The following is a 21,850-nucleotide window of genomic DNA, read 5'->3' as shown; positions in this document are numbered from 1 at the left end:
TTCCTCACTTTTCCCCATCACCAAGTCCCCCCACTCCCGGCACAAATTCTAAGTGTCTACAGCACCAGGCCACAAAGATATAGTCCATGTGCTGCATGCCCCATCATCTGAGTTGTGGTCTCCCCACCCCTGCCATCATCTGCAATATGGAGATAGTGTTGCTGGCCAACCTTACAAGGCAGTTGTAAGGATTATTGAGATACCATGTATGAAGCTTTTCACAAAAGGGATTTTTCACATTTGTTTATTTGAATAGCTTTTCTGCAGGAAAGGTTCTCAAGCAAGACAGTCCCTGTCCCTGCTTACAGGAGACAAAAGGAAAGCAGATTGGGAGGGAGGAGGAAATAAACAAACTCAGGTGCAAGTTCTTACGTACTAAGATCCTAGTGATGTCCAACCTTAGTCATACTCAGAGGCCCACTGTTGGCTATCACTGGCATTGAGCTGTAGGGGCAGCAGGCGTGAGGGTTATTCAAAAAGGCACATGGGGAAATACTGCAAGGGCAAGAAAACTCACAGTACGCTCCATCCCCTCCTCTCTTATTCAGACCCCTCCTTCCTCCTCCTCCTCCCCGCGTCCCCCGTCTCGCGGCAAGTGGCGCGGATCAGCGTTCCCCGCGCGTCTCTCCTTCCCGCGGAGCAGCAGCGCAGCAGCGGAGGCTCCATCGCATCCTCGCAGGCGGAGCTCCGAAGGCGGCGGCGGAGGAGGAGGAGGGAGGGAGGGAGCACCGCAAGCGAGGCCGGTGGCGGCGGAGATGGCCACTCGTTGTCCTCTTCCGCCTTCAGCTTAGGAGCCACAAAATGCTGGGGGTTGAGCAGCCCAAGGCACCTGCGAGCTGCCTCCTCCCGGCCGTGGGCAGAGGCTCTGCGCGGGGGTTGCCGGGCGCCATGGAGAGGCCGCCGCAGCCGCCACTGCCGCTGCCGCCCGTAACCTGATCTGCCCCGCGCAGCACGACACACACACACCAATACCAGCTAGATCATCGAAAGCCCGAAAGCCAAAGCGGTGAGTGATCGGCATTTTCCCTCCCCCTCTTCGCCCACCCCAGATGTTTTTGTCTGCGGCGGAGAGAATGATCGATTGATGCACGTTTTGCGATGGGGCCGGGGGTGGGGAATCGGAAAGGTGGCCGGGAGGGGCAGGCAGCTCACCGTTGTCTCTGGAGGAGAGTGTCCGAGGCTTTCCAAGGATGGCTGTTCTCCATCAGGGTGTTTTCTGGGGAGCGGCGCTGCATGCCAGCGGCAGGGAGACAAGGCGGAGGCTTGCCCAGAGCCAGGGAAACCGCGGAGAGGTCGGTCTCACGGGACCGCCGCCCGGACCCGGGGGGAAATCAAGCTTGCGTTAGAAAAAGGCGCTTTGGGATCCTGATCCCCTCTGTCGTCCCCACACCTACCCGCCCTCCCCTTTCCCTGGTGGGACTTCAAGGCTGCTAGGTAGACAGCAGGGCAGGTGTGAGGGGGCTGGGGAGACGGAAGGGAGGGGGTCCTCTTCAGCGCCCCTCTCTCCCATCTCATATATGGGGGACGTTAACCTTAATCATCCACGTTGCCCAGTGCGGAGGGAGAAGCGTTTGGGGCGGGGGCGCTTCGGTTGGGATTCCGGCCATTCTCTCTCTCTCTCTCTCTCTCTCTCTCTCTCTCTCACACACACACACACACACACACACACACACACACCGCCGTTAGGTTTCCCTCCCCTTTATCTCCCGTTACTCAGGACGACTTTGCAACTTCTCGCCAACTCCTCCGCACTCTTTCTCCTTTCAGTCACTGGGGCAAGAACCGCGGTGCATAGAAGCCAACTCCTAGGGGCCGAGGTCCCTTCGGCCCCCTCAATAAAATATTTGACACACACTCACCCAAGCTGATAAGCATTGCCATTCAAATAGTGTGCCTCTCTGCACCACGTCTTGTGATCGATTACGCGGGGCGGGCTTACCTCACCCCCCCCCCAATATTTTATTTAAATTGGCACCCCTGCCACGGTGCGGGGAGTCTCCCCGGATGCATCTTGCCCGGGTGCTATGGGGTGGGGGAGAGAAAGGTTGTGGGTTCCGCTGCTTCCCACTGCGCCCCCCCCAGGCCATGGAGATGCAGATGCTGGCTAATCCCTCGGTGGCAGCAGATTAAATCCCGGCGAGGTTATTTTTACGGTTGATCCTCCTGATTTCGCTGCTTCTGTTTTTGCTTTCGTTCCCTCGCAGATCCTGCAGGAAGCCAGGCATGGTGGATCCGGTGGCGGATTCGGGCGAGGAGAAAGACGCAGAGCCCGGGAGCGCAGTAGCAGTAGCAGCAGTAGCAGCAGCAGGTGGAGACGAGGCCTCGGCGGCGGCACCGGCGCCGGCACCGGCAGCAGCAGCCAGTTCCTCCTCCTCGGCAGCGGATGGTGCCTCTCCGGCGTCCGCCTCGGGCGCGGCGGCGGCGGAAGCGGCGGCTCCTCCTGGCGGAGATGCGGGGCAGCTGCGCGAGGAATCGCCGATGCTTCACCTGGACCTGTACAACTTCGACTGCGCCGAGGCCGAGGGCAGCCGCTATGTGCTCACGAGCCCGCGCTCGCTGGAGGCGTGCGCCCGCTGCGCCGTCAAGCCCGTGGAGCTGCTGCCGCGCTCGCTGGCCGAGCTGGTCAAAGAGGCGCCCGGGCGCTCCATGCGGGTGGCCGCCGGCCTCTACGAGGTCTACGAGATGGACCGGCAGAGGAAGCTGCAGCAGTGCCGGGAGGAAAGGGAAAGGATTATCCGCGAGGAGAAGAGGAGGCTCTTCACGCCGGTCCTCACCGGCAGCCTGCCATCCTCGCCGGCGCCCAGGATCTCCTTCAAAAGCACCAGCGGGAGCTGCACCCCAGTAGGGCACACCAGGACCGGCTGCTTGCTTCCTCCTCCTGCTGCTTCTGCTTCTGCTGCTCCAACAGGCTCCAGGACCAAGAAGAGCCACTCCTTGGACTCTTTGCAGAAGAGGAGGGATGGCCACTCCACCAAAACCTCCTCCGACTCGGGGGCCTCCTCCTCCTACAGCGGAGACAGTTTCCGCGACAAGTGGCCCAAGGGGCTGCCCAGGACTAAGACGGTGGCAACCATGACGGCCCTAGTGGGCCGCAGCTTCAGCTTGGGCGACCTGAGCCATTCGCCCCAGACGGCCAAGAAGGTGGAGAGGATTGTCAAGGAGGTGAAGAGGAAGAAGGGCCTCAAGGAGGTGTCCGAGAGGGACCGGAAGATCGCGGCGCTGATGATCGCCAAGCAGCAGGAGGAGAGCATCTTGAAGGAGCAGAGGTACAGTGCTCACCTGCAATGGGACATCCAGCGGAGGCAGGAGGAGCAGAGGAGGGAGCGGGAGGAGAGGCAGAAGCAGAGGGCCTTGCTGCAGTGCCACCAGCTGTGGGAGTCTCGGCTGGAGAGGCGGCGCAGCAAGGTGAGCCAGGAGGAGCAGGCGGCTGCCCTGCTGAAGCAGAAGCAGACCTGGCAGCAGGAGGAGAAGTGGCGGGAGCACCTGGAGAAGCAGGATAAGATGAGGCGGGAGAGGCAGGAGAAGGCCCACCTGGATGACAAGAAGAAGAAGCGCCACCAAGAGCACAACCTGAAGGCTCAGGAGGAGGTCAAGAAAGAGGCCATGGAGCGAGAGGTGCAGCTGCTGCAAGAGAAGCTGTCCTTGGCAGCCCAGAAGAAGCTGAAGAAGGAGCAGCTGCAGCAGAGGGAGAAGCGGCTGCTCAACCAGGCCGAGAAGCGGAAGCACGAGATCATCCTCAAGGAGAAGGCCAAGCAGGAGGCCGAGGAGAAGGCGGTGCTGAGGGCTTCTGTGGAAGGGAGCCTCAACAAGGCCCAGGAGAAGTACGAGCAGCTGGTGGAGAAGAGGAACCAGGAGCTGAGAGAGAGAGCCAAGCGGGAGGAGATGCACAGCCAGAGGGCCAAGAGGGCAGCGGAGAGGAGGGACCGGGAGCAGAAGGAGTACCTGAAGGCCTTGGCCAGAGCTTCCGAGCGGAAGCTGCAGCATGCAGCTCAGGTGGCTGAGGAAGTGGTGCAGCAGAAGGCCCAGAAGGTGGTGCAGAGCCGGCTGGAGAAGGAGAAGGTGCAGAAAGTGAACAAGAGGAAGGTGGAAGAGAGCGAAGACATCCGCCGCAGGGAGATCTTGCAATCCATTGAGAAGAAGCTGGAGCGGAGCGAACAGATCTGTAAGGAGAAAAAAAATGTCTTGGAAAACGCCCGGTCGGTTGCTCGGGCATCGTTCCATGTCCGGGAAAAAGTCCGGGAAGAGATGAACATACGTACCTTTGACAGGATGGCCTTTGAGGCAGAATTGCAAGCCAGCCTGGTTAAGAAATAAACAGTCTTTTTTTCTATTTCAGTTAAGTGGCAAAATCTTTTTTTAAAACCTTATTTATTGTTTCAGGGGAGCACAGAAACTCTGGCAGCTACTTCACAGAACCTTTTCAAACTGGATTTGTTCAGACACCTGTTCTGCCATTCCTACAGAGGAAAAGGTATATCTTACCCTCCATGGAAGAAAATGTTGTTTACAAGGCTCAAAACAGGGACAAATAAATTTTCTACAACCTAGTGCTGCAGTAAAAGCTCCTCAGAAAATCATGGACTATTTCAATTCCTCCTGCAGAAATTACCAAACAAGCAGCTACTTCCTTTTTTTATACACCTCACACTTAATTTGGACGCCATTCGCTTTGGATCAGGCTGCAGCATTTGCATGCTGGGACTTGCGCTCTCTTTAATATATAAAGATGAGTGTATTTTACAGTATTTTGGCTCATATGGTGCACTTTATCCATGCTCTTGGAATGGAAACACTGGAGCCTGTAATGGACATTTCTAGACAAAAAAATGCAAGTAAAATTCTGATTAGGCCTGATCCAGGGCATTAAGCAATATGCAGAAACTCTGGTGCAAATAAAACTATAAACACATAGGAGGTGCTTTACAGCTCCTTTCGTTAACTTTTTGCTGAGTGTTATTGGGTGGCATCCAGCTGTGTCCATTGTTGAAGGACGGGATCCTCAGTGGAACAGGAAAGGGAGGCAATTTTCAGCAGTTCCATCCCTCCCCCAATCATGCAGCCTCCCATGGTTCCTCTAGAACTGAAGCTGTAGTAGGAATCACAAAAAATGCTTGCCTCCCTCATTCTGCTACTGAATGCCTTCCATCAATGGGCAGACACCAATGGATGCCACCCACTTTTTACAAGAAACGTAGTCGAAAGAACAGGCAAATGTTGCAAATATTGACCTCTAGGAATAATATTGCACCAAAAGTGTTTAAAACCACGTTGAAATTTGGTTATCTTGTTGCATTCCAGGTGCATTCCTGTAATACCATATCTAGATTATTGGATGAAACCCGTTTAGACCAATGTGCCCAATATAAGAAGAAAGTATCGTGCCTGAACAGAGACCTGTATGCTGAAAGTAACATCTCCACTTATCCAAAACATTAATAGCAGCTAAGTGTATACACAAGTGGAACTAGCTGCAGGCGAAAGCTTATGAACCACCTACATACTGGATGGTAATTTAATTCCTTCACAGTATGAAACAAGGTCTATTCAAATTATGTCATTTGTTTGTCAAGTGAGGCTAATCATGGTGTATGGAGACATATCTTGTAACCAAACGAGTTTTGTAATATCTCTGCTCAGCATGGGATCATATCAGCCTGGATAGCTTAGTTGGTTGGAGTGTGGTACTGATTACGCCAAGGTTGCAGGTTCAAGGTGGCGGGAGCTGCCCCATATGGGACAGCTCCTGAATTGCAGGGGTTGGACTAGATGATCCTCAGGGTCCCTTCCAACTCTATGATTCAAAGACATTTCTACAACTTTGAACTAAACAGTTGTGTTAGTAGCAGAATGGAGCTCCCCCCCCCACTTTCATCTCCCTCTAAATTGGCACTGCGGGGTGGGGTTGGGGGTCAGGAGAACCCCAAGAACAGGGAGCAGGGGGAGGAAAGGAGAAATAGTTTCACCTGGCAAGCAAAAATACTTGCACCCGCAGAACCATCAGAATAGTGCAATGCTGAATTCCTCTCTCTGAGTATCGTAGAACGAGTCTCTTAAGGAAGCATAATTGTCCCCCTTAAAATTGCACTATGCAGAAATAAGTTGTCATGTTCATTATTTGGTTGGTTATTAATATCGTAACACCTTAACTTAGCAGGCGAGATCTTCTGCAGTATTGGAAGGGGCTAATATAGGCATGATAATGTCCCCAAACAGAACAGAATTGCGAAATGTTGGAGACGCATCAGGTCTGGCTTTACAATTCTGTTTTTACATAAACTATACAACATCATGGGCATATATGCCAGGTAGGGATTTTTTAAATTTTAATTTGCTTATTTATTAAAATATTTCAGAGTACCTTTCGAGGCGTAATGGCCCTCACAAAGTGGTGTACAAAATTCCAGAATAAAATATCATGATATATAAAATCATCCAGTTAAAAATGGAACAGTACAAATTAATCCAAGCACAGCAGTTAATAAAATGAGATTGAAAAAGAACAGTCTTCAGCATTTTCTTTTTTTAAAAAAAAGCACAACCTGATAATGATGCAGCCACACACATTTTTGGGAGGAGATAGCTACATAGGTTTGAGGCAACCACCAAAAAAGCCCTGTTTCAGGTACCTGTCAGCCTAGTAGCACATAGGTAGCTAACCTGATGTCCTTCAGATGTTTTAGACTCCCAACTTCTGTTGGTTTCAGCCAGCATGGCCAGTGCTTAGTGATTGTGGGAGTTGTTGACTACAGCCTCTGGAGGACACCCCATTGGCTATGCATAATCTAACCTGTATCATTAGGAGGTTGGGCGGCCATGATCTGCCAGGGATTCTTAAGCTGTGGTTTCCTGCATTGCAGGGGGTCAGACTAGATGACTCTTGGGGCACCTTTCAGCTCTACAATTATACAGTTCTATGCATAGCTGTCAACCCTCCCTTTTTTTTGCGGGGAAACTCCCTTATTCCAAGCCACAGCTGTCAGCCTTCCCTTTTTTTGCTGGAAATTCCCTTATTCCAGCGCTGTTTCCCGCTGCTATCCTGGATTGTTAGATATAACGTCCCCGGGACAGGTGAGGCTGCTGCTGATCCCTGATTTTCAAAGCTGAAAGTTGACAGCTATGGTTCTATGATAATAACAATATAAAACCAGGGAGTAACAGAATGTGTCAACTTGTAAATGAAGACATGCATAATTTATTTATTTCTTGGCTATAGGATATGGTTAAGGACAAGTAGGAGAGGCCAGACAGACAGCTTAGATGTGTAGTGATAAATTCTAAAGTCCAGGCCCTCTACATGACAATCCACATCGCCTTCTAAGTCTACACAACAGAAATGAATTTCTGGCCAACATAGACATTGCGGCTTCAGTACCAAGCCAGCTTCTCTCCCCACTTCAGCCCTGCCCCTCCATCCTTCTGCTTTGTTTAAGATCCATGCTGATGAAGCATTCGGATGGGCTCAAAAGTTAGCTTGCTAATTCACGACATTTGGACTGGTCATGATACAGGGTCTTTGGAAATGGCAAATCAACTCTCACCTATGCTTGCCAGTTTATCCTTCCCATTTCTCCCATTGGTGAGTTTCTTTCTGAGAAAAGCTTTAAAACCACCCTTTTAACATGTGGGGTGGGGGTCTGGGGTGGTGCTGGCTATTGGGTTGTTGTTTTATTTTGATATTTTATGGTTTTATATTTTGATTTTATTCTGTGAACCGCGGGTATAAGGTGGTATATAAATTCAATAATAAAAACAATAATAATATTTATTTTGCATGCAGAAAATTGGCAAATAGCACCCCAGGAGATAATCTCTGCTGTGAAATAAGTGGCAGTGCTATATCCTTGCCTGTCCCTGCACCTCTATGCCACTGATGTAGTCTTAGTGGCACACTTGGGGTCAAACTGCACACTATAGGCAGCACATGACATTTTCTCTGACTTAAATTTAAAGCAGCAGCAGCAGGAGGAGGAGGCTGCAATCTTGAGTGGAGGATCAGCAGGAAGGAGAGCAATGGCTTGTCTCCTGTCCCCCGTCCCCCTTGGGATATTTTCCTACTCGAGATTGCTCCCCAATTGCTTTTCCTCTGGGGGGAAGGCACAGTGGGAAGAGAGATAAGTGCCTGTATCTTTCCCTGCAAAGTGAAAAGTAGGTTGTGTGCATGGGAGGGTAATCACCACCAGCGCCCCAGCCAGCCCTCTTGCAGCCAGTTTTGCTTTGAAACGAAAGTAATTGTTAGAGAAAAGATACCTGCAGATATGCGTACCACACAGTTTGGCCCTTGGAAGATCGATTTAGGATATTGATGCACAGATAATGACAGCTTCATTCTGCATACAGGCAGGTGCTTTTCACCGAGGCAAAAATCAATTAGGCTCTCCCTGTGGAGAGATGTTCTTAAGGCCTTTCAGTCTCACGTTCTTTGTATCATTGTATAGACTTGCTACTAATTAGTGTGCCGTTCTTCTACCTACTACATGAGCGTTTTTCTTCAGGGGTTTTGCCCTGTGCATATATCCTCCGCCACCATAGCCGCCAAGTTTTCCCTTTTCTCGTGAGAAAGCCTATTCAGCATAAAGGAATTTCCCTTAAAAAAAGGGAGAACTTGGCAGCTATGTCCGCCAGAGCAGTAAGTAGCAGTGGTCATCCTTTATGAATACAAATACTAAAGGATGCCCTGTGGATGCAGATAAGGCAAAGATGCAAGGCTCAGCACTGCAAAAAAAACCTCCAGCATTCATTGGCCAGGCAAAGCTGCACAAAGCAGGTTGTGAAATGGAGAGAAAGGGAGAAGCTGGATGCTCCACTCGGATGCCTGCCTTGCGGGTCACACTTTATTAATAATTGATTTATCAGCAAATTTATACCCTGTCAACCACACAACTGAAAATCTACATACTGCTCTGCATTTGAAGAAACTGCAACAACTTACGGCACCAATCTGAACTTTTACAGGCTGTTTTGTTAAAATTGCAAGCGGCACTCCTTTTTTTTTGGTAGGTCACTTGCAGATGACTTCTTTATTGAGCGCCCATCCAGATTTGCTAGCACAAAGTTTGCAGGGAGGCGTGAGCCACATCACCCCCCAAGCAATTGTTATGCCACACTTTCCAGTCATGTTTCATGCTGTAAAACGTCCCGGGAGGGGAGAGCAAGTTTGTGGTGCACGAGCACCAAATCCATTTTAATTGCGTAACCTAAATTTGCTAGTATGTAATTGAATCTCACCCACAAAATAGCAATGATCTGGAAGTTATCCACACTTCCTCCTGTCTTGCAGCTTTCCCCTGGGGGAAACCACTCTTTAGCTCTGTGGATTGCAGTTTGCTCTAATTTAAAGCTAAAGAGTGGGTTTACACTGGGGGGGAAGCGAGGCAAGAGGGGAACTGCTCAGATCTGCTTTTTCTAGGCATGGGATAAATGGAAGTGTGGATGAGCCCTAAAGTGCTGTAATGATCATCCTGGTTACCAGGATAGCAGCTTAACAGAGGCTGGGTCAGCAAGAAGCTGGTTAGAAATGGGCACCTTCCACCTGAATATTTGTTAGTGTATGCATGCAAAACCATGTTCAAAATCACTTAGGTCTTCAATTCCCCCCCCCATGAATTCCTAATCTAACTGGCTTTGGTACTTCCCATAGAAGTAATGCCACATATATCACAGCAGGAATTATGATGTTATCTTCTGGGGTGCTATTTGCCAATTTTCTGCATGCAAAACAAATAAGCTTTTCTCAGAAAGGAAACTCACCAAATAAACTAATCAGAGAAATGGGAAGGTTAAATTAGCAAGCATAGCTGAAAGTTAACTGGGCACTTAGATTTCCAAAGACGCTGTATCAAAAGTACCAATCCAAATGTCATGAATTAGCAAGCTAACTTCTCAGTCCATCCAAATGCTTCATGAACATGGATGTTAAACAAAGGAGGAGGATGGAGGTGCAGGGTTGGGTGGGGAGAGAAGCTGGTTTGGTATTGAAGCCGCAATGTCTATGTTGGCCAGAAATTCATTATGACCATAGAAGCACTTGCCGTAGAAGCCTGTAAATGTGCAGTGCACTGGGGGAGATAGGTGCCTACAGACTGGGACGCTGAGCTAAATAGACATAGGCCAGAATCTGAATTTCCAGGGAATGTTCTTTTGGAGCAGCTCTTTTAGGGGAGCAGCGGAGGGCTCAATTAGTTGATGTGGTAGAAGCGAGATGGACTGGAAGTCCAACAGAAACTTTACAAATGAAAGTTGGGTTAGGCCTTAGCCACAATCCTGATCATTTTTGCTCCATTTCACTCCAATTACAGTCATTTAGCAGCGCATAGCCTCTGAAAAGAGGGAAAGAACCGCTTTTCCAAACGTTAACTGCATACAGCTATATTTGGACACCACACAAAAATACTGCTGGGTGCTGATGCTCCTATTCCTTCTTCACACAGCGTAAATGTCTGTGCCATATGGCTCCCTACACTCACAATCGAAATGCCCCACTTAGGCTACAGTAGCCTCCCGGCTGTTAATAGAAAAGATCATGGCAATTTCTGAAAGGGTTAATAATGTAACCCTTTCTGAAGATCTCACGGTAGCAGACTTTACTGGTGGGTTACTGGGAATGGGTGGGTTGAAGTCTGGAAACCCGCCATACCCAAGCCATGCAGCAAAGATATGGAAAATATTGCCTAATGCAGCAGTTTAATTACAGTACAGAGCAAATCGTTTATCTCTTGATCCCGAGTTTAAGGATTTGCCTCTGGCAGATAACACAGCCAGCATGTAGTAGATGCTCAAGAGGCTAAACTCTCGCCATCAGGGAGGGGCTTCGTCCTGTGGTCTCTGGCTTCATCACGGCTTCTGGAAGCAGTTCATGCTTCAAGAGAAGCTAGCCCTGGATCTGCAGAGAGTGGGGTGGGTGAATGGGGTTGTAGCCTCCTGCCTTCCGCGTGCTCCATTGATGTGATACCTAAAAAGCACACACCATTCCACACATGCATCTCCATCACTATTTTGGGCAGCCAAGTGTATTTAGCAGTGTGTGCCAAGAAATAATACTTCACAGGGGGTGGGGGGTGGGAGAGCTTTTAATAGTGCAGGAGGTTATTAACTGAGCAATAGGTCTGGCTCAAAGGAGAAAGTAAGGCTTCCTAATAGGAGGGGGAAACAGGAGCAAAGGTTAAATGGCTATCTCCAGCTAGCAGGATGTAACCCTGTTAGGGATTCCCTGTTTAGGGAAGCTTTTAATGTTTAATAGATTATTGTATTTTAATATTCTGTTGGAAGCCGCCCAGAGTGGCTGAGAAAACCCAGCCAGATGGACGGGGTATAAAAAATATTATTATTATTATTATTATTATTATTATTATTATTATTAATATGTCAGAAAATTCTGATGAAAATGGAGATGGGAGAAGAAATTCCTGATGTTCACTTATTTGTCCCATAACCAAAATGGTAATCAATCCAGCTAAAAATCTATATATTGATATTTGCTGCTGTTGTTCTTTTCATCTTCACAAATGATATTGTTGGGGAGTGGGGGACAGAGACTAGGCTGTATGCCTGAGTCCCCTTCTAATTCTTGTATCCAGCAAGGATTAAATTACTGGAAGAGTCAGAGCAGCTTCTTGGGGACGCAATGCCCCCCTACGTATGGATCGTTAAGGTAACAAAGGAAGTGGCTTTGTGCCATAAATCAAATGAGTGGGCCCTCCCCCCTGAACTGGCTGGTAGGACAAAATCCAGCGTACTGTGTGAGAGACCAAGGAGCTAGAAGCAGGCTGCAGGCAGAAGACTGTGAGAGAGACATGATATTGATTTCTGTTGTAATCCAAGGCTGTATCTATGGGAGAAGCAAGACCCTCCTGTGAGCCCTTCCATCTTAGGTTCGGGTTGCATGTATGTGTCAATAAACCATATATCATAAAGAGCCCACAGTCTCCACTGGGCCTCATTTCCAAAAGGAAACATGAACCCTGGGTAAGTGTCTGGAATATCACACAGCTTGGAGACTGAGGTGGAGTGCAACAATATGCTTTATGTTGTTCATTTTTCCCAATTTACATTGTGTTTCTTTTGTATTGAAATGCATGGTGTTGTATAATATAACTGACTACATAACTTTTCACCCGAGCGGACGACTAGACAAATAACATTGTTTTTGTCAGAAGCCCAACTGCAGGTGAAATGAAACAGAGGTGCTTGCAAAGAATATGGGGTGGAATGGAAACTGATGCCTTCTTACACCCCTAAATCTATACAGGATCTGTGGGCTGAAGGGATGCAGGATTCTGTAGAAGTTCCACTACATTGGCAGAATCCCAGCTGGGGCTTCTTCTGCCGCCCCTGTGCTCCTGGTGCATATGATTGGGTGTTGGGACTCGGGAGCACAGAGAGATGTTTGCCCCATGCTGTGTGTAAGGATTGGCTTCTGTTGCTGCTGAGGAGTTACAGAATATAACTTCTCTGATAGCAGGGCGAAAAGGTCTGAAGTGGAATGAAAGAGGAAAGGTAGAAGAAGCAGAGGCCTTGAAAAAGAGAAGCACGTTGTTTAATAGGCTCCCACAAGATTTATAAAGAGCAGGTGCTGTTTGCAAGCCAAGGGGGCTTTGAAAACGGGGATACAGTAGTCTGAATTATAGAGCCAAGAGGAGACATAAGTGTTGAGTGTAAAGTAGGAGACTGCATTTCACTTATTCAATTATTCAATTAATCAAAGCTTTAGCTGCAAGTCTTTAGCTGGATATTTATGATCTAGCCCTGGTGCTGAAGGATTATATATTATTTAAGGCAGATTTTGGGTTGGTCGAAAGCCGAGGAAGCAGTGTGTTCATTATTCACATCCAGCAAATGATGGTTTGCACCACACTGTTTTCACACAAATTCGTGCCTGTGTTATTCCCAGCAGAGGTGGGAGACGTCTTCAAGCAACAGCAAATGAAAGTATTTTGCTCAGAAGGAAGAGGAAGCCAATGTTGCCATTATGGGGTTGGTTGGTGGGTGGGGTGGGGAAGAGCGGTGACGAACCAGGAGTGCACCAATACAAAATGCTGATTCTCCCCCACACAACTGGAAACCTGCCTCATTTTATTCTCCCTTGGGGTACCACAGGACCCAGGGAGCAGCTGGCTTGAGCTGCTTTCAAATATTCTGGCAAGATAGTAAGAAGGAGCAGATGGCCTTACATACCCTTTCCACGCCTGACCCCGAATATGGCAGTGAGTTCTCTATAATTCATGTCCTTAGCTGTTTTCCTTCAAACGTTAAGATTTTCCTCTCCTTTGATTAAAACACACACTGTGGCTGGCCATACACCCTTATCCTAACCACATTTATTCAGAAGTACATCTCAGTTTGATTCCAGTGGGATTTACTCTCAGGTAACTATGCTTGGGATTGTAGCCTTTGTAGCATAAAAGTCCAACCCCCGAACAAAACAAAAAACCAGCCTTTGTGCACAGTTCTTCTAAAGCCTGATGCCTCACTGTTAAGGCTTAACTGTGCTCGTTGGTATTGTTGCTATGGTAACCCAACAGTTTATCCCTCACTTCCAAATATATTCGCACAGTCTTGTTAAACACTCTCCCCCCCCCTCCCTTGCAATTCTCTATTGGAATCCAATTATCTTGCATTAATTCTAAATCAAATTCAGAGCAGCACAAACACCCTAAACACGTGTGTAAATGATTATTTTGATAATACTGCTAGCGCCACATGCACATATATATTCTATGCCTTTGCACACGCAGGAAAGAAGCTGTTTTCTGGTAAGAACCTGATACCAGGCTGTTTTGTTTTCGGCTTAGCTGGGTAAAATGCAATACAGTACCTCTGAAAGCTGCTGGCCTTGCAGACTCGAATTCCCAGCATCCATAAAAGAGGCACCCCAGTGGGATTCCTCCCCTGTAAGACTTTGACAAAGTACACAGTCAGGATCCTGCCTTAAGTGGGGGGTGTCAGTCTCTGCAGTATATTTTCTAGTGCTCCCATCAGACAGGATAGTTTGAATTTGCTGTCATATAATGTAGAAATGTCACTAATTTGCAGTTAAATATTAAGCAGGGTAAAAACAAAACACAAACACCTGAAACGAAAAGGAACTGTACCAAAACTAAAACAAGTAAACAAGCAAAAACCCGATTTGACAAGGCATTGCCATCACAGAGCTCCACTCTGTGCTTGTAAGGATTTAAGCAACAAAGCTCTTGGCATAGAGGTGACAGCTGCATATGAATTCGTAGTGGTACTTTATGTAACTGTCTGATCAATAGGAATATATGGGTGCAAGTGGTTCGCTGACCTCAGCCTACAGGAGCAGTCCTGGGGCTGAGCAGCCCATTTTGATCACAAGTCCATGGTTGGGCCCCCACATACAGATCCCCACATGTGACAGATCCTCTCCCTCGACCGAATAGGAGCACATCTGAAAGCTCTGCCATTCTGAGACCTATCTGTTTATTTTGTACAAGAGGTACACATATGGGACAGCGTTTTGGCTGATTGACATCTGATGACCTTTTAAGTGTGTTGTGGAATTATTTGTTTGTTTGTTTTTATCATGTATTTTGTCTTTTTTTATGTTGTGAACCGCTCTGAGATCTATAGGTATAGGGAAGTATACAAATTAAACCAACCAACCAACTTTATACATATTTGCTAACATCTACACCCAGGTGGCGCTGTGGGTTAAACCACAGAGCCGAGGGCTTGCCTATCAGAAGGTCGCCGTTTCCATGCGCTGCTCTGGTTCGCCAGAAGCGGCTTAGTCATGCTGGCCACATCACCTGTATGCCAGCTCCCTCGACCAATAAAGCGAGATGAGTGCCGCCACCGCAACCCCAGAGTCGTCCGCAACTGGACCTAGTGGCCAGGGGTCCCTTTGCCTTTACCTTTACACCCATGCCACAGTTAGGAACACAACATGTAAAATAATAAAAAAAGTGTATGTATCATTATGTCTCAATTTCTAAGTGCATTTTGCTATTATTGGGTGTCCTTGGGATTTACCCTGGACTTGCCCTGTCCTTAATCTGAAACCCAATGCCCATTCCTATTTCCAGGCATGGCATTGTGATAGTTTTACTGACAAAGCCCCATTCAGCTGAGTTTTTTGTTTTGGATCTTCAGATGGAGTGAAGAGAAGCTTTGCTCCAGAGATTCTATGTTGCCTCTTTAGACAGGAAGGCAGCAAGAAGGAACTTCGACCACAAACCTGTATCTGCACCATGCTTCTGATGTCACCAGGTAAGATGCAATTTACCTGCCTGTTACATCAGGTGCACTTCACTTTTATGCTCTTTATGCTAAAAAAAGAAAAGAAAGTCCTTTTGGCCAATTGAAAGGTTGCATTCTGCTCAGGTCATGAAAAGGCACCACCAGAAGGCATCCACTGATTTGGGTACAGAACTTCAAATGACCCTCCCCACAGCACCTGTGTCATGCTCATTGGTGTGAATGGAAGATAGTGAGAACTATACACACAGAACAGAGAATATGTGATGCTCACAAACCCGTGGAAAGTCCATTTCAAATTTTATTTGTAGCTTACAGCAGAAGAGCAATGGTTGGGTAGCCCCAGGAGCCACCTGACAAGCTGCCAGGTGGGGAAAAAAACATTGGAAATATATCTAAGGCTCCTTAAATGTTGTTATAGGACCAAATATACTAAGGTATTGATTTAGCATGGGAAAAGAGTTCAGAGAGCTAGACAGCTAGAAGCAGTGGCAAGGTAATGATGACCTTTTGGGTTTGGTTTCCCCCACTAACGTTTCCTTCACAGCTAAAAACTGAGGACAGAATAGCAACGGAGGAGAATCTATGCATGAAATCAATACAAGGTTTTAGAGAACAAGAGATAAAAAGAGAGCTGAGCTCCAGGCCACAAATGAGACCCATTAAGCACGACAGACAGCAGTGCATGGATAAATGAGTGCTTTTAACACACACACACACACACACACACACACACACACACACACACTCCACATTCTCTCATGAACTGAAAAGCATTCTGCTAAAAATGATCATTCCAACAGCCTCTGCTGGGTTGCGGGGTGTGGGGTGGGATTTGTTACAATAATGTCAAAAATGGGGAGTGGAGTACACTTGAATGGCCAAAAAAGTCTCAGGTCCCAATGCAAACAAATAATAAATTGTGAATGTATCATCTTCTTTAAGTTATAAGAAAGGAATGCACCTAAAAGCAAATATGAAATCTGATTTCAGATAAAATTATATTTAATACCATCATATCTAATGACATGCAATTGTGTCAAACAATAGGTAAGGAAAGGGTGCACAGGGGTAAGAACAACTTTGTATAGTTTGGCTGTGTGTATTGAGATGTTTTGGCAATGCTGTAACAAGTGGGCTACATAGCAGCAATTGTCTTCTAATTGTTGTTTTGTTGTTTTATTAATTTATTGGATTATCTAATTCCAGAAAGCTGGATTTTTGTACATTTCCATCACATGTGGAGATATGTACTGGGTACAGTATAGCCCCTCCAGAAAGGTGGTGAGGCGCCAGGATGGATCATTGCCAGCTTGTCATTGCCAGACCATCTCTCTTAATCCAACCTACCCCAAGGCCTGCTGTCATCCAGTCAGAATGCATAGGTGAAACTCGGAAAATTAGAATATCGTCGAAAAGTGCATTTATTTCAGTAATGCAATTTAAAAGGTGAAACCAATATAAGAGATAGATGCATGACATGCAAAGCAAGATATGTCAAGCTTTTATTTGTTGTAATTGTAATTATTTGTCATTAGGCGCGTCAATTATAAATGGAATGTAATTAATGAAATGTAATAGCGATGTTTATTTTTGTATTATTGTAACTATTTGTTTTATTACTGTGGAATTTCCAAAAGAAAGCATTTGTAAAAATTAAAATTAAAATAAAAAATAATAAGTTGCATTACTGAAATAATTTGTAAAAATTAAAATAAATAAAATAATAATAAGTTGCATTACTGAAATAAATGCACTTTTCGACGATATTCTAATTTTCCAAGTTTCACCTGTAAGTGGGCATTTGCAGCAAGGACATAACAAGGAACTTCAAGCAGCTGGAGCAGCAGCACAGGAATGCTATTTTAGTTGGATATTCTGAGAACTATGCTGCAGAGAAAAGCAGAGCCCTCAGGGTATCCTGGCACCCAAAGGCACCATGCTGGTAGTGCCAGCATTAAAATTCCTCCATTTCCATGCAGATTAAAATTGTGCCTTAGATGGATGTGCCTATTCAAATTCTGTACCTGTCTCTGTTACTGATTCAGGAATGTCTTGATGTCCTATGCTAACTGAAGTTGCTTTTGATGGGTGTGCACCAGCAAGAATACTGTATATTCCAGTCTCCATGACAGTTTTAGGACTTGGGAACCTCTGGTTTGCAAGGAAGCAGACCCGCCAGGGATAGTCCCCATTTATAGAGTCTGTCCTGGTTTTTTATATGATCCCGGAATGTCTTGCTTTTCCTTAGGACGTCCCTATTTTCATCAGAGAAATATTGGAGGGAGACAAAATATATCTATAATTTTTTTGTCCAGAGACAAAAAAAATGATAAGGCCAGTTTTAAAAATCTGACTTACATCCATTCTGACTTGTAACTTTATTCCTCACAAATTCTACTGAGGCTTTAGACACACATTTTCATGATGTAGCCAGCACAGTCTAGTGGTACCTAGACTTACAAAGGCGATCCGTTCCGCGGCGCTCTTCGGGAGTCGAATCCTTCGTAAGTCGAAGCGTCCATTTTGCGCAGGCACAGACTGCGCGGGCGGCGAAAATACTTCCGGGTTAGCGGACTTTGGAAGTCGAAACCTTCGGAATTCGAGGCATTTGTAAGTCGAGGTACCACTGTATTTTGGAAAATTCCAGTCTCCTTACCGAAGGCCACGACGGCACCAGTCTGTCTAGTGACAAACATGAAGCCAGAGTCGCCTCCAAGAGCTCTTCTCTGTCCTTTACCAGGCTTGGAACCCTGGGCTGAATAAAAGAGGATTCCTGATTTAGAACAGTGAGAGGAACAGCACAGTCTTTCTGCTCTCAGACTGATAATGAGCCTGGCACATTCTTCCTTGTGAAAATCAACAGAGATACATTTTAAACTATTAAGGAGAGCAGAAGACAAATCTCTGAAAGAAATGCAAATTCTTTGCATACAGCTTTTAAAGTGATGTTTCAATATCATCGCCACCACATTCCTATGAGTAAACACAGTAACAGCCAGTAGGACGTCCACACAAAGAGAAGCAGAAATTGGCTTCTGGCTCTGTTGCCACTCAATTCTAGCAGACTTTTTTGAAGTCCCTTCCACCCAGGCTGAATGAATGGTTGGAAACTTCAGGGAGCAGCTTAAAGATTCTCTGAAAATTTGCAGCTTCTTGAGTTTACTGGTAGTTCATCAGAAGTGACTTTTCAGCTCACAGACATGAATGCTGGGCATTGTGTAGGTTTTCAAATAAATAAATAAATTGGAGCAACTTTGAATCAGGTCACTGCACTGTGGTGCAAGTACAGTCATACTTTTTTTAAGTATGCCTCGGTTTGAGTACTTTCAGTTTAAGTACTCCGCGGACCTGTCTGGAATGGATTAATCCACTTTCCATTGCTTTCAGTGGGAAAGTTCGTTTCAGGTTAAGTACGCTTCAGGTTAAGTACAGACTTCCAGAACCAATTACACTCATACTTTGGGTAAAGTATGCTTCAGGTTGAGTACTCCGTGGACCCGTCTGGAACAGATGAATCCACTTTCCATTACTTTCAATGGGAAAGTTCGCTTCAGGTTAAGTATGCTTCAGTTTAAGTACTCCACGGACCGTCTGGAACGGATTAATCCACTTTCCATTACTTTCAATGGGAAAATTCGCTTCAGGTTAAGTAAGCTTCAGGTTAAGTACAGACTTCTGGAACCAATTGTGTACTTAAACCGAGGTACCACTGTACAGTAGACACTACTTAACATTGCCCAGCTTACTAATAGCAGATGTGTATACTAAAATAGCTGATGGCTATGATGATTCATAGAAGTAAGCCCCCATTGAAGGGGGTCTACTTCAACAAAATGTAATGCAATGTAATAATATCAGGGTAAAACCCCGGTAAAATTTTTATTGATGGCAACTACCAAAAGCAGACCCATTTGAGGACCCACAACAAGGTCAGGTATACCGCCAATGTCCCTCAGAAGGTTGTGGACTCTCCTTCACTGGAGGTTTTTAAGCAGAGATTGGATGGTCATCTGTCATGAGATTCCTGCATTGCAGGGGGTTGGACTAGATGACCCTTGTGGTCCCTTTCAATTCGACGATTCTATGATTCCATCTGACCACCGTAGTTTAAACTCAGCCTCCATTGCTTCATTTGTTATTTCCTTTAGTTTGTATCTTCCTTTCCTCTCCAGTGTAAGTTCCCTAAGTGGCTGAAACTCAGAACACCCTGGCCTTTCAAAGTAGTAACTGAAATAATAGGTTACATAAAGTGAATTAAGTCACAGCTGACTAGTGAAGAGTTCAACTTACAGAAGAGGAACTTCAACAGACAGAATGGGGCCACTGTATGACCTGAACAGAGAGTGCAGCCTGTAGGACCGGGATGCTTTCAGCACTACCAACAGAGCACTAAAACACACTACTTTTGCAGCCTGAAGCTATGCATGTGGTGCAATAAACAGATTACAGTAGGAAACAGATTACAGCAGTAGTGTCTACTTGCTCTATAAAAGGCCTGCAGGGGGTGGAAGGGGCTAAAATTGGGGTGGAGGAGTCAGCAAGTGCCATTTGCAAGATCTCATTAAGGGCCTTTGAGCACTACATTCATTTGCATGGGATTGCAGCCTTGATTATTCTGGACTGAGTCTCTAAACACCAAGGGGTTATTCTCATTGTAACTCCATGGGCAGGTTGATGGATTTCTCTGCAAAAGCAAAAGCAAAATTAAGTCCAGACCTAAGAAGAGTCCAATGCCATTAGTATACTTACGGATCTTCCCATTTGTCCTGGCACCAACTGAAATAAACGCTGGATTGCAGCAATTTAATAAAAGGATGTCATATAAAGGAGGGAGAAAGGTTGTTTTCTGCTGCTCCAGAGAAGCGGACATGGAGCAAGGGATTCAAACTACAAGAAAGAAGATTCCACCTAAACATTAGGAAGAACTTCCTGACAGTAAGAGCTGTTTGGCAGTGGAATTTGCTGCCAAGGAGTGTAGTGGAGTCTCCTTCTTTGGAGGTCTTTAAGCAGAGGCTTGACGGCCATTTCCTGCTTGGCAGGGGGTTGGACTGGATGGCCCTTGTGGTCTCTTCCAACTCTATGATTCTATGAATTTAGTTTTATGACTTTATGCTGCCAAACATACGGCAAGGAGTAACACCAGAAGGTGCGTTCGTTTTAAAATGAGTGTATGCTGGTGCATGCTAAAAACAAATCCTGCTGGGAATAGGTAACAATTACGGTAGTTGTGTTTCTGTCAGCATCTATAAAATACATGGCCTGGCTGGCCTGGATGATCCACTGGGATCCCTTCCAGATCTGGTTCTGTGACTAGGGCCCTCATTGTGGGTTATTCTGAGACAAGGCCCCTTAAGGCCTGACCATAGACAATGGATAGCCTAGGACAGGGTGGTCCAGCTTCTCAGGCTAAGTGGGCCACAATAGCACTTCAACACAGAACCCACAGGCCACACGCTGAATTAAATTTCCATATCATTGACTAAATTGTTTGCAATATAGTTAATATTATTTAATACACAAAGTTAATATAGTTATTTAAATATACATGATGAAATACACAGTTAATGGAATTAATATATTTATTTACTAAACAAATCTAATACACAAACTCAGGTGAGTCCCAGATAGATAGATAGATAGATAGATAGATAGATAGATAGATAGATAGATAGATAGATGCACAGCATGGAAATGTGGGAGAACCTGGGGCCACGGTGTGTTAAGAGAGAATCTGACCCCTGAAATCCCATCCAGGGAAGATCCAAGTGCACAGAACAGGAGTCAAATCGGCCCTCAAACAATCCTCGTCACATCCCATCCCATCCCTTCCATGCAGCTGCAGTTCGGACTATCCCTCTTCCTGTACATCCTGGAGCTGGAGGGGATGGAGGGAAGAGGCAGAAAGTCACAGATCCAAGGTCCCGTGTGTGTGTGTGTGTGTGTGTGTGTGTGTGTGTGTTTTGGATGTGAGAGACATTAGAAGTGGAGGAAGTAATAATGCACAACACCCAGCTTTATATGTCTTCTTTGAGTCTCCAACCATTTTTGGGTAGGGAGTTGCAATAGTAACATTGCCAGTAGGGTGTTCTAGGGCTATGATTTTTATAACAAATCACAGAGTATAGCTTTTAATTTGGACTGTTGCTGCATCACAGCACCATTAAAATCTCATGCATTTCCCCCCCCCCCTGAAAGGACTTTGGCAAAATGACCCTGTTTGCTCCCACCAGAGGTATTTCTATCTGACAGCTTTCAAAGATATTTTGATTTGCCCCATCAACTCCCGCTTTCTAAAGCATTCAGCAACCCCGCCCCTCCATTCCCATTTGCCATCACTCACACAGTACTGTACAGTACTTCTCTTCCCTGTGGCAAGTGCACAGCCAAGACTCTTAAGGAAACACAATGAATAGGAAAAGGCTTCTTTCTTATTTTCCAATTGCTCCCCTATTGACTCCCAGCCCAGGCCTAAAGGCAGCTTCCTCTACTCCACTAGTTCTTTTCTAGCAGCTACCATAGGAAGGCAGTCTATGCAGCTCTTCATGTTCTAAACATTTGCTTTGCAAACATGCATGTGTTGTGTGTTTTTTTTTATGTACCAAGGAGCAGACGTGGAAGCATCTGGAACCAGAAG

General features: G+C 46.2%; 1 protein-coding gene across 1 annotated transcript; it reads left to right on the top strand.

The window, feature by feature from the left end:
- The first annotated feature begins 669 nt into the window (after positions 1–669).
- Positions 670–6,497, top strand: CCDC177 (coiled-coil domain containing 177). The gene is made up of 2 exons (XM_060273838.2): positions 670–1,006; positions 2,205–6,497. Exon 2 carries the CDS (start codon positions 2,224–2,226, stop codon positions 4,312–4,314), a length of 2,091 nt encoding a protein of 696 aa, XP_060129821.2. The 5' UTR covers positions 670–1,006; positions 2,205–2,223; the 3' UTR covers positions 4,315–6,497.
- Positions 6,498–21,850: the final 15,353 nt, after the last annotated feature.

Source organism: Zootoca vivipara, chromosome 1, assembly GCF_965207765.1.
Source record: "Zootoca vivipara chromosome 1, rZooViv2.hap1.1, whole genome shotgun sequence".
Classification (NCBI taxonomy): Eukaryota; Metazoa; Chordata; class Lepidosauria; order Squamata; family Lacertidae; genus Zootoca; species Zootoca vivipara.
Note: the sequence above shows the minus strand (reverse complement) of the source record. Positions and strands in the feature narration are given on the sequence as shown.